Genomic DNA, 14,171 nt, shown 5'->3' on the forward strand with positions numbered 1-14,171 from the left:
TTGACCATCAGATACACTACCAGTCAAAAGTTTTTGAACAGTAAGAATTTCAATGTTTTTTTTTTAAAGAAGTCTCTTCTGCTCACCAAGCCTGCATTTATTTGATCCAAAGTACACCAAAAGCAGTAATATTTGAGATATTTTTACTATGTAAAATAGCTGTTTTCTATTTGAATATATTTTAAATTTTAATTTATTTCTGTGATGCAAAGCTGAATTTTTAGCATCATTACTCCAGTCTTCTGTGTCACATAATCTATCAGAAATCATTCTAATATGCTGATTTGCTGTTTAAGAATTTTATAATAATTTATTATTATTCTTATCAATATTTAAAACTGTTGAGCAAATTGTTTTAGAGTTCTTTAATCAATAGAATATCTAAAGATCAGCATTTATCTGAAATAAAAGGCCTTTGTAATATTATACACTACACCATTAAAAAGCTTGGAGTCACTATATTTTTTTGGGGGTGGGGGGTTATAGAAATTAATACTTTTATTTAGCAAGGATGCTTTAAATTGATCAAAAGTGATGATAACGACATTTACAATGTTACGAAAGATTTCTATTTCAGATAAATGCCATTCTTCTGAACTTTCTATTTATCAAAGAAACCTGAAAAAATCCACTGTTTTCAACATAGTAATAATAATAATAAATGGTTTTTTTTAAAGCAAATCAGAATATTAGAATGATTTCTGAAGGATCATGTGACTGGAGTAATAATGATAAAAATTCAGCTTTGAAATCACAGGAATAAATTACATTTTAAAATATATTCTAATAGAAAAGAGTTATTTTACATAGTAAAACTATTATAAAATTTTACTGTTTTTGCTGTACTTTGGATCAAATAAATGCAGGCTTGGTGAGAGGAAGAGACTTCTTTAAAAAAAAAAAAAGATTAAAATCTTACTGTTTGAAAACTTTTTACTGGTAGTGTACATACTGAACATAAAACTGAAAAGCAATTGTGAAAACTACAAAAGGTTTAGTCTGAAATGTGTGTGAGAAATCCGTTAAAGCAGAAAACGCAAGCAAAGAAAAGAGCCACACGCAGATGTTCACTCAGAAGGGCAGGGCACGCAGTGACCTGACTCACATAGACTTCCAGACTGGACCTTGAGCGAGGTCTCAGTGCAGCCAGATCGCCAAATGAGCGACTGCGCCTGAGTTTCTCTAAGAGAGTCTCTCTGAGCGTGTGCAAGAACGAGAGACGCTGGCCCTCCCACCGCCGAGGATGCCACTTCTTTGCCATCGACACATGCATTCACGCACACACAACAACCATGATGCCACAGGGTGAATACAGTTCATTAGACACAACAGCACAGACTAAACATGAACAGGCACACATAGGATGCAAGTGCTGTCATATTCAATAGTACATACAAAATGATAAGCACTGAACCCGGAACAGCTAGAACAAACTCAGACTCAGCAGCATTAATATTTAGATTAGTACTGAGGTGTGACAGTGTGACTGCGATCTAACACCTGATTTCAAAACCTCAATATCCTGTATGATACTGTATGTACATCCTTGTAAAAATTATTTGTGCTTAACTGTACTGAATGTGCACATCAAATCTTATAATTATGCTATTAAAAAACTGTAATTGCAGATTATATGAAATGAATGAAATTAAAGGCCACTTTAATGAAATTAAAGCTCTACTTAAAGAAAGTTGACTAACACACGTCTAAAGTACTTAATTATATTTTTAACTTTAGTTTTTTAATATTACATTTAAAGTTGGTATATTTTAAACATACTAAATTGGACATTTATAATTACAAATGTTTATTTACAAATCTTTTTAAATACAAGGTTCTATAGAAATGAAAGTATGTAATTTACCATACATGCTTGTCAGTACACAGTCAACGATAATAGAAGTAATTATGAAATTCTATATAAAGTTATATTTAAGTAGGTCAAAAAAAAAAAATCTTAAATTGAACTAATTGTATTTAATAATAATTTAAACTTTGGTATTTAATTGTAAACACAATTTAAAAAAACATTTAGTTCACACTTTATTCAAGCATAATACACTCTTTTTTAAAAGTATACTAAAGTGTACTTCTTTTTCACAAGGACAGGATTTAAGTGTATAATGATGCAACTACAACTCAAGCTTCTGGGTTTGTCATTGTGACACAAGCAGGACTTTAAACAGAATGGAGAAGATTTTCAGAAGTGGACTTACAAAGAAAGACGTGTCCTGGAAAGTGGGCGTCTCGGGTGTGCCTTGGCTGTACACTGATACTCGTCTCTGAAGGGCGGTGGTTTTACTGATGTTTCCTGAGGACAGGGTCAGATCCTCCACGTCAAATGGACTGTAAAAACAAGACAGACATAGATTCACATACAGCAATCTAATATCGTACAAAAGTATTAGAAGAAAAAAGCACATTAACTGTTAAAAATTCAGTGTAACTGTAAATAATTCAGTGGAACTTCCATGACTGTCCTGAAGAGGGCAGTATATACCATCACTTTCATGCTTTGAAACTCCACACTTCTTATCTTGTTTTATTAGATAATGTCACTTACAACCAGGCGACCTCCAGGTTAAGTTTAATGGTTCCCAGGTCGTTGACGTCTACTGCTACCACCTGAGGCATTGCGGTGAACAGGTCCTTGGTTTCACAGATCACGCTACCCACTAAGATGTGCGTGGCCAACCCCTTTAACTCGGTCACCTAGTAAGATAAAGGTCATGAATTGAAAAATGTCACTTCAGAAATGTACAAAATATAACATTTTAGGAATCAGTGTTGATCAGCATTGTTTCATATTGAGCAGGGGTGTCCAAATCTGATTCTGTAGGGCAACTGTACTGAAGAGTTTAGCTCCAACCCTAATTAAACACACCTAAACCAGCTAATCAAGGTCTTCAGACTCACTAGAAACATCTAGGCGTGTGTTTTTGGAGCAGATTGGAGCCAAAATCTGAAGGACGCTGGCCTTTCAGGACCAGGATTGGACACCACTGATATTGATGGGACATGTCTTTTTGAATGTCTTCGGTGGTTACAGACAAGTCTGTCATTGGGGACTCTTTCATGGACAACTATGTGGACTGGAGCCCACCTTGATGTTGATGAGGTCTGTAATGAGGGGCATAAATATTATCTCCTCTCCATCCCAACTCTGTTTGGAGTTCGTTTCGATCTTCCCCTTTAGTTTCCACCGCTGTCGGCCGTATCTCATGAAGATCTGCCAGAAAGGAGAGGCGAAAAGAACTAAAAATGTCAGAATTAGGAAAAGCGGCCAACACAAGTTCATTGTAAATAGAGCAGTAAAACAATGGGAGTTTTCAGTGTTTAGTTTTATACAGCCTTACAAACTCTAATTGGGGTTGGTGGGTGTATGTACTTGTGGATCAGAAGAGAAAACGTTGCTAGGAGAGCTGTGATTACGAATGAACTGGATGTACTTGCCAGAGCAGCAGACAATTACTACAAGCGTTTAGTAATTGGATAGAAGACAGACGCATCTGGCTTTATTACAGAAAATAAATGTATGAAACTCAATATGTTCTGAAAGAATTGTATGTTTTTCTAAACAACTCACCTCATACTGATCACCGGGACAAAGTCTGGCAAAACCAGCCAATCCTGAGACAGGAAACAAAGGAATTAAAAAGTTTAAGTAAGTAAAAATACAACAAATATTTTTTAGCTTTTTCCACATTTTTGTGCACAAATCATGTACCTTTCATTTTGATATGAAACTCCCCCAACAGGTTCTCCAGCTCAGCCTCAAAAGTGCTCATGTTCTGAGGAGACAGGAACACATAAAAATTGAATTGAAATTTAATTAATTCTGTCATTAATTACTCCCCCTCATGTCGTTCCAAACCCGTAAGACCTTTGTTCATCTTCGCAACACCAATTAAGATATTTTTTATTAAACCCATGAGCTTTCTGACCCTGCATACACAGCAACGTAACTGACATGTTCAAGGCCCAGAAAGGCAGTAAGGACACTGTTCAAATAGTCCATGTGAGAGTGGTTCAACCATAATTTTATGAAGCGTCAAGAACACTTTTTGTGCGCCAAAAAAAAAAAAAAAAGAGTTTATTCAACAATTTCTTCTCGTCAACAATTTCTTCTCGTCCGTGTCCACCGCGCATTCAGGAGAGTACCACAATGCATTAAAGTATTCTTATATCTTCATAAAATTTAGGTTGAACCACAGATGTCACATGGACTATTTTAACTATTTTATGTCCTTACTACCTTTCTTGGTCTTAAACGTAGTAGGTGTATTGCTGTCTATGCAGTGTCAGAAAGCTCTGGGATTTCATATAAAAATAATATAAAAATATCTTAAATATCAGTGGTTTTACAGGTTTGGAATGACATGAGGGTGAGTAATTAATGAAGTTCCTTTTTTGGTCAACTTTCACTTTAAATAAATAAAAATGTAAACAGTTGATGTCAAAAGTTTACATCCCCCAAAATGTTAATTATTTTACCAAAATAAGAGGGATCATACAAAATGCATGTTATTGTTTCACTTTAGAAAAATCCTTCAGGTCCGACAATTTTTTTTCCAGCATTCTGGATATTTGAACCCTTTCCAGCAATGACTGTATGATTTTGAGATCCATCTTTTCACACTGAGGACAACTGAGGGACTCATATGCAACTATTACAGAAGGTTCAAACACTCGCTGATGATCCAGAAGAAAAAAATTACATTAAAAATTACAAAACTTAATTACACAGACCAATTAGTCAATTAGTCATTCAGACAAATATGGACTCTGATTTCAAATATGTACTCTGCGGCGTGAACCAAGTGATAAAAAAATGGCCAACGGCTCAGACAAACAAACATTAATAATGTACCTCTGTATACTCTTTGTATCTGCGGTTGACCTCTGCCAGGCTCTCACGTGTGCCTTTAGTGGAGGGTGAAGCAGTGAAGGCCTGTTTCATCTTACTGGCGCCATCACGCAACCTTCTCTGAATACAAAAGCCCTCGTACAGCTCATCGACCTGTAAAAACACACACAGACTTATATTACACAAAAGCAGCACTGCACACGCTCACGCATGCTAACGCTCACTAAAGATTGCATAAACGCTTGCTTTGATGTCTGAAGTGCTAGCATACATCATTACAGAGCCCTGGGGGTCCCCATTCAGCACAGAAACGTGGCTTTTACAATTTACTGTAACGTTTTCTCAGCACAATAGAGCGGCGTACTGTACCGAGCGCTTGAAAATGAATTTGAACACTTCAAAAGCAAACACCAAATGATGCGGCTCAACAGCCCTCGGGACAATAGTAATGCCATACTTCTGTGACAGACGAGCAGCTCGGAGCCACGGCCTTTATCATGGAAATGCACATTTAGCACATTCACAACTCAGTGAACACTGGCCGGCTCAAATTAGCTATGCTAATCCTATACCAGCGCTGAAGAGAGGAGTGATTGAGGGGGATGGAGAGATAGGAAGAGGGGTAAATGAGGATGCGGAGATGGACCGCAAGTGACAGAAACAAGTGAGCCGAAAGGGCCAGCGAGAACAGAGAATGATGGGGGAGAGAAAATAGAGTAGGCAGGAAGAGGGATGGACACTGCAGCTAAACGAGAGATCCAGCGGTGACTTCCTGTGATGGAGTGTTTCCTACAGCGCTGCTGAATCTGCAGTGTCACAGCAAAATTATACAAATATTAGGGATGCTAATGTGTTATGCCATTAATGATTTTTTTAAGCTGTTAAAGCTTTTATTCAACTATTTATTATACATTAAAATCATTCCTTTAGACCTGACTTGAACTGATTGTTCCTAGTGAAGCGTCTGTTTGTGAGACCCTCTTTAACGCCAATTTATTTATAAAACAAAACAGAAAGGGGTATTTTTAATGTTTCTGAAAGAACTCTTTTGCTCACCAAGGCTGCATTTATTGTAATTTATGTAATTCATTTAAAATGTAATTTATTCCTGCATGGCAAAGCTGAATTTTTAGCATCATTACCGCACTACTCAGTGTCACATGATCCTTCACAAATCATTCTAATATGCTGATTTGCTGCTCAAAAAAGCATTTTTTATTATTTTTAATGTTGAAAACAGTCATACTGCTTAATATTTTTGTGGTAACTGTAATACATTTTTTTTTCTTTTATGAATAGGAACTTCAAAAAGAACAACTTTTATTTGAAATATAAATCTTTAGTAACAATATAAAAGTTTTTACAGTCACTTTTGATCAATGTAATGTATCCTGCTCAATAAAAGTATTACTTTACTCAATAAAAAATGAACAGCAGTGTATTCAAATTTGGATGGTAGCTGCCATTTATGGAAATATTAATGTGGTTAATGCGAAGCCCAAAAAAGTGCAAAAAAAAAAGTTGTTTTATTATATAATTATTGCTTTATTTGCATTGAGTTCTAGTACATTTCGACTCTTTTGACACTTGTTTCATGAATGTTAACAAGCAAACTGTCTACAATATGTATACACATATGCAATGTATGTTACTGTGTTAATGCAATATTTAATGACTGAAAGAAAAAAAAATGTGCTTTAATTTGCTAACAAATTAACATTGGTCTGAATCAATCACTCTAAATGACACAATTATTAAGTCTGACTCAACTTAAGCAGAAAACAGTTAATAAAAGCAATGTTCAAAATAGGTACATTTAAGTAAGTAAGGTTAATGAAAATTAAAGGGGACATCGGATGCAAAATTCACTTTGCATATAAATGTGTCTTAGCAGTAAGTGGACAGAACCTACTTACAATGATAAAAATCCAAAATCCATTTTTTTAATCCCCAAAAAACCTAAACAGTCTCAATTATCAAGCCGTTTTGATTATCTGAGCAGTATGATGTCATATTGCTCAAGCCCCACCCACAACTGCTGACAGACTGTCCCGTATTAGCATATTTCCAACCTCAGCCAGTTGTATGCTGTCCGCCATTTTCACTGCGCTCAAGCAGCTGTAGCGACAATGTTTTGGAAGCAATGCAGGTGTTTTGTATTTGGATGTAAAAGTGAACAGAGTTTTGTTTTTGATGGTAACACACCACCGAATACACCGAATACACAAAAAACAGACAAACGGGGTGGGGTGGGGTGAGTAATAGCTCATTATCATTTATAGAGTCTTGCACCGAAATGGGTCGCTATGAACAAAGCTGTTTTTGACGAGGTAAAAAGGTGTTTTACACTACCATTGAGAAATTTTAACCAAAGTAATTTGCAGACATTTTACGAAGACCCTAAAGAACCACACAAATGGCCATCCGATGTCCTCTTTAAATCAGTTTACACCAAGTACAAGTTAATAGTGTAGCAGAATGGAGTTTCAGAGTTTTGTTATAATAGCTTTTTAATCAAAAACTTGAGTTGTTAATGTTTATCAAAATGTTAGAAGCGTTTTTGGGTTTGAGGGGGGTTGCCCCCCACTGGAAACACAAAAACGTGCAGGAAACCCTGCTGTGATGATAAGCATGTGCCCTACTGAGCTCCGCTCTGCGAGGAAGTCCGTCTGAAGATTTCCTCCATAATGTACAGATTCTCCTCTTATAGGAGAAAACAAAACATGTCAAGATACTAAATCAAAAGGAAATATTCAAACACATGCAGCGAGGGACGTGAAATATTGATGCGGGGCTTTTTGAAGTCTCTCATTAGGGGGAAAGGGTGAGAATCGGGACAATCTAACCCAATTAGTGTGTGCGGAAAGGGTATATTAACTGTGGGTATGATGGATGTGCATGTGTGTGATATGATGTGTGGGGGTTGTTCATGATAAACGACATACATTAGACAAACAGTTAGCTGTGCGCATGTGGGGATAGAGTGTCTGGACGGTGGTCCTGTGGGTTTAATTACACTGGGAGAAAAGACCCCACCCAAGTCTGGAGAGCTGTGTACCACACACATACACAAGAGTACTGTCACCAATCGCGGCCCTGCTGTGGTACACAGATGCCTGTTAATTTGGCTCCATAAAACCCCTTGTCTGACTCCTCTCATCTGCCACAGCAACTAAGCAGCATGGGAAATGAATCACCATAACCGCCCCCAGCCCAGACCATTCTGACTGTCGGGTGGGGTCTGATGGGTGAATTTTTATGAGCTGCATTTTGACAATAAATAAGCCTTTGGAAAGAACCGTAGCTATCAGCCTAGTGTCTAATTTAAATAAATTTTCCATTAAATGAAAACACTCTGTAACCAGGGACTTTGAAGTTCCAACAAGAACATAAAGCAATATAAAGGTACCATTAAATAGGACATTCAACTCATTTTACAATTACACATTTTGGCAGAATCAAACCCCCCAAATTTAGCATTTTTAGTGCCTTGGTAGTTCACTAGATTTAACATCTTCTGAGGCCATATGATAGCTTTCAATGAAAAAAAAAAACAAAATTTAAAGGGACAGTTCACCCAAAAATGAAAATTCATAATTCATTAAAGTCATTATTTACTCACCCTAGTGTCATTCCAAACCCATAAGACTTTCATTCATCTCCAAAACACAAATTAAGAAATTTTTAATGAAACCCAATTTCTGTCCCTACATCAAAAGTCTATTCCAAAGCTTTGACATTTCAAAGATAAAGTTCACAAAGAAATAAATTAATCCCTTTAAACTGAGCAGTTTAAAACCAAAACTTCACTTTAGACTTTTATTCACATATTCATAAACACACACACACACACACATATATATATATATATATATATATATATATACACACACTACATAAATATTGATTGAATGCACAAACTGTATATAAAGCATGTCAAACATGGCAAATGTAGGATCAAAAGAGTTTAAAAGGGTTATCGGATGCCCATTTTCCACAAGTTGATATGATTCTTTAGGGTCTTAATGAAAAGTCTATAATATACTTTGGTTAAAAATTCTCAATGGTAGTGTAAAATAACACCCTTTTTACCTTGCCAAAATCAGCTCTGCAAAAATCATCTCATTCTGGTCGAGGCTGCTTTAAATGCAAATGAGCTCTGCACGCCCCGCCCCTCTCTTCTCTCTGTGGATTGACGAGTCTGTTTACTTTAGCCGTGTTTAGTGTGTTTAGCCGCCAAACTTGCTAACTAGCACATTATTAGGAAAGGTAATCGCAAAGATTAATAAAAAAAACCCTTATATTCACTTCTGCTGTAAGTGAAGCTGAATCACGAATGATTCGCACGAACATAGACGGATATATGTAGACCTCCGCATATTCAAGCATTTTTATGGTTATGGTTATCAATCATTTTCAAAACAATTTGTCAATGAAACAATTTAAAAACATGTTGAAAAAGTTTTTGTGAGAGCCCTTGTTATTCTTAAGTTTGACATTATTTTTCATTTTTACACCTAATATCGGTTATCGGTCTACTTGATCTGTAATAATCGGTATTGTATCGTCTGAAAAACACTTATTGGTTGACCCCTGGTGAGTATTCAGTTGTAAATGAGATTTGAGAGCTCATGTGTTATCCACAGGACACTCACATTAATGTCATGCGACCAATTCTCAACAGCTTCTCAAATTTACCAAAGGTATCCATGGAATGAGTCTAAACAGGAGTGACTCGTGACTAACAGCATGGTGTGTTGCTTAGGTTAGCTGAGGCTGTCAGCAGAGGGTTTGGCAGAGCTTTGTGTTTGCTTGATACGGACAGAGCAGAAAAGATGCACTGAGCCATTACAATTGGCTGATGCTCTGCCAGACTGATATTGTCTCAGTTAAATATTCATGTCCACTCAGTGACCGCTTTCTATCTCATTTGCTGTGCTCACAGCATTTGTTCTCACAGGCAGTGCCTGTGGTGACACAAACAGACAGGCCTTGTGGTGGCTGCCGCAATATGAGCACTTGTATGAACAATCCTCAAGATACAGTGGCCTCAAAAAGTATTCGGACACTTGCGCCACACTTAAAAATTGATGAATTTCACTTATTGAAGTCAGTGACCAATAAGAGTGCCCACAACAAAGAAAAGGCAGACTTAAAGCATTTGTAAAAGATTCCAAGTTATTAGAAATGAACTCTTTGTATTCATGTTGGTTTCATATGGTTTTTAAAAAATCTTTATAATGTTTTCAAGAAATGTTAAAATATAATGTCTATAAAAGTGTCATTTTGAGTAACCATCAGATACAAATTCTTCAGGAAAATAATATTTAAAAAGCTGTAATAGATTTTTTTAAATCAAATTTTCACATATGTATATATGTATGTGTGCGTATATATGGGTCAATGACGTGATGCCTAAATATTCTGTCCAATTGCATTTTTTTCAGTTAAAAATCCGTTTAAATGCATAAAAAGATGCCATTTATATGAAGTACCTCTCCCATGTATGTACTCGCTTAACTTTTCAAAAAAAAACATTAGTTATTTGTAATTTTGTTTTGTAAATCTGTTATTCAAAGTGTCAAAATGTCATGTGGTGCAACCATTTGGCAATAATCTTTGAAATTACCCTAAATTAAGTAATTTTAAGTAATTTTCTGCAATATTTGGCATGATTTCCAAAGTGTTTTGTAAACTTGTATAAAACTGCATTTGTATTTATATTTCCATTATAATATTCAAAAAAACTTTGTCCGATGATGTCCATTTTATGAAATATCATGTGCTGCGACAATCAAGAAACAAGCATTTTGGGATTTTTATGTTAAAATCCATTTGAAGATAAGACATTGCATCATATACCATATAGTTATTTCTACAAGCATTTATTTTTATTATAAATTTCATGGTGACCTTTTGTGGGTGGCCAATTCTGTGCTTGTAAATTTTGACTCAATTTGAAAATATCTTGTGGTGCGACCAAATATCATGTGGTGTGACCACTGCAGAGTGTTTTCCATTATAGATATATGTCCCAGATTGGGAGTTTTTGCTTTTATATTCAATTGATGATTTATATACATAAAATATTTTATTTTAGAATCATTCGGAATAAATTTTTATGCAATTTGGGTCATTTCAGATGGTTTATGTTTAATCTTTGTACAATATAAGAAAAAATGCAAAAACGTGTTAAAGGAAATTAATTAATTTTAATATAAATCATGGTCGCACCACAAGACATTTAAGGCCACAGCCACCTCATCAGCATTAAAACAATTACTACAAAAAACTCTAAAATCACTTAATTTAAAATTTTAATATGAATTTATGTGTAAACAACATTCTTAATGTTTGAACAGTTACAACAATAGATGTGATTATTTTTTATATATATTTTAAAATTGGCCTGTATATATATACACATATATATATATATATATATATATATATATATATACACGCACACACACACACACACACACACATATATGTTTTTTGTTTTTTGTTTTTTTTTAAGATTTGAATCACACGGCAAGTTCAAGTATTATACAGTATATAATACTTGCCGCTGATAATATCCTCATCATTACAAATGTCTATTGGTATATTTTATTTTAGCATATTTAAGTTTATTATAAATGCTTGTTCATTCAGCAGTAAACTTTAACCATAATAAAGCAGAGTTACATAGGAGTAACTAAGAAATTACATAAATAGATGCAATCAAGTCCTTATTATCAGCCTGGCCTATTATCAGTGGCAATATTAAGCATTTTTATCGGTCATTTTCAAAACCGATTTGCCGATAAAATAATTTAAAAGCATTTAAAGAAAGTTTTTTGTCAGAGTCCTTGTTATTCTTAATTTTGACATTAATTTTCATTTTCACACCAGACCAGATATATCAGTTCAAAATATAGGTTATCTGTCTATTTGATCTGTTATAATCGGTATCGGCATCGACACATAACAGTCGACCACTAATTAAGTTTTGGATATATTATAATATAATATAATAACACGTGAGTGTATTAGTGGTGTGGTGTGTAAGAGTATGCTGGTGTGAAATATAATGCAACTGGGGCAAACTGAGTGACACACACCCAGATATGCATTTCTGCAAACAGTCATTCCCACTGGGAATGTTTTTGATCTACTTGGGCACGACTTTTTTTGGTTGACAGCAGAGGTCCAAGGCGTGACTCAACCCAGCCATGCGTGCGTGTGAGCAGCTGTTTGTCAGCCCTCTGTCCATCGCAAGTGTGCAGTTTCGGATTAGACCCACTGAGACAAATAACAAGCCAAGAATACACAGCTGGTCCACACATACCACAAAAACAACAGAAGGAACGAGACCAGGAGTGCACACATACATTGCATATTAATACGTATCACTGTACAATGAGGTCATTTTAAATGGACGAAGTGGGAAAATCCTCTTAAGTCACAGGCATGTATCAGCTGTGATCAGGGGATTTAGACCTCTACTCAGGGGGGACGCTAGACAGAGATTAAACCTACCACAATTCACCCACATCAAACATCGTTGTGGTCCAAAGCCAGATCATAAACTGCAAGCTTAGCGTTTTGAAACTTCCTGTTGGTGTTGCCTAACTTCCTATGGGCAAGTAGGACAACAAGGGTTGTTATAAAGTTGATTTTTAAAAGCACAAACTCCTGCTGAGAGTCTGAGGCTGTTATCAATGCCCTTCCTGTGAGAGACATATAAAATAATGCTATAATTATAGACATTAGTTTTCCTACAGCCATCACTGGCCTCTTTACCACAGCTCTCACAGATCAATGTGCTGATATTATTTTGCTGATGTCTTTTAACAGAGGCTATGGAACTAAAATAGTCACAGCCGCTGGCTGCTTTAAAGGGGAAGGAATAAAGTACTCAACATATTAGGGATTACCTTCTTAAAAGGCACTGTTCTCTAGCATACTAGCAGACTAACAGTAATTGCTGACTGTCAACATGTTTAAACCCTCTCTGAGAAGTTGGGCATCTGAATTCATCCCTTTTTAATGCACCGCCTCTAAAGGCATCAAAGCCCTGCTTCTGGAACAAATCCTCATCCTCCTGCACGAGACTGGCAGAAGAGAAGAAACTGTTGAATAAAGTCATTATTTTTGTTTCGTTTGCGCACAAAGTATTCTCGTAGCTTCATAAAATTAAGGTTGAACCACTGATGCCACATGGACTATTACTACCTTTCTGGGCCTTAAACGTGTCAGTTGTGTTGCTGTCTATGCAGGGTCAGAAAGCTCTCAGATTTCATCGGAAATATCTTAATTTGTGTTCTGAATATGAACGAAGGTCTTACGGGTTTGGTGAGTCATGGTGAGTATTTAATGACAATTTTCATCTTTGGGTTAACTATCCCTTTTTAAATTAATCTGGGTAGCAAGATGGACAAGATAGTTTGATTTAAGTAGAATCTGATTAAAATTAAATAATATAATATAATTAGTGCTGTCAAACGATTAATCGCAATTAATCGCAATTAATCACATCCAAAATAAGTTTTTGTTTACATAATATGTGTGTATACTGTGTATATTTATTATGTATATGTAAATACACACACATACAGTATATATTTTGCAAATATTTACATGTATATATTTATATTCATATAATTATTATTATATATAAATATTCTGAATATATAATCATAACATATTTTTCTTAAATATATACATGTATGTGTGTGTACTTATATACACATAATACATATACACTGTACACACACATATTATGTAAACAAAAACATTTATTTTGGATGACATTAATTGCGATTAATCGATTGACAGCACTAAATATACTGTAACGCAATAATATAATATAATATCATTTCATTTCATTTCATTAAATTTAATTCAATAATATAATTTGTGCTGTCAAACGATTAATCGCATCCAAAGTAAAAGTTTTTGTTTACATAAGATGTGTATACTGTGTATATTTAATATTGTACATTTAAATACACACACATACAGTATATATTTAAAAATATTTACATGTATATATTTACATTCATATATTTGGTATTACATATAAATATTTTTTATATATAAACATAACATATTTTTCTTAAATATATACATGTACATGTGTTTATTATATACATAATAAATGCATGCAGTACACACATACATTATGTTAACAAAATATTTTGGATGTGATTAATCATGATTAATCGTTTGACAGTACTAAATATAATAAAATTAATCTGTCTAAATATAAAATTCATTAACAGAAATAAGGTAGTAAAATTCATTAACATGCATTTTT

General features: G+C 34.8%; 1 protein-coding gene across 4 annotated transcripts in view; it reads right to left on the reverse strand.

The window, feature by feature from the left end:
* Positions 1-14,171, reverse strand: part of ripor2 (RHO family interacting cell polarization regulator 2) — an 85,614-nt gene that overhangs the window by 9,421 nt on the left and 62,022 nt on the right. For 3 of the 4 annotated variants that reach the window (XM_051136398.1, XM_051136397.1, XM_051136399.1), the window contains exons 7-13: positions 4,871-5,020; positions 3,728-3,791; positions 3,587-3,630; positions 3,104-3,229; positions 2,564-2,712; positions 2,217-2,346; positions 1,106-1,252 (exon numbers count right to left, since the gene is read on the reverse strand). In XM_051136398.1, coding sequence (XP_050992355.1) covers positions 1,106-1,252; positions 2,217-2,346; positions 2,564-2,712; positions 3,104-3,229; positions 3,587-3,630; positions 3,728-3,791; positions 4,871-5,020 — 810 coding nt within the window. The remainder of the gene's footprint in view (positions 1-1,105; positions 1,253-2,216; positions 2,347-2,563; positions 2,713-3,103; positions 3,230-3,586; positions 3,631-3,727; positions 3,792-4,870; positions 5,021-14,171) is intronic. The other variant, XM_051136401.1, reaches the window with a different exon arrangement.

This window comes from Labeo rohita, chromosome 19 (genome assembly GCF_022985175.1).
Source record: "Labeo rohita strain BAU-BD-2019 chromosome 19, IGBB_LRoh.1.0, whole genome shotgun sequence".
In the NCBI taxonomy this organism is placed as follows: domain Eukaryota; kingdom Metazoa; phylum Chordata; class Actinopteri; order Cypriniformes; family Cyprinidae; genus Labeo; species Labeo rohita.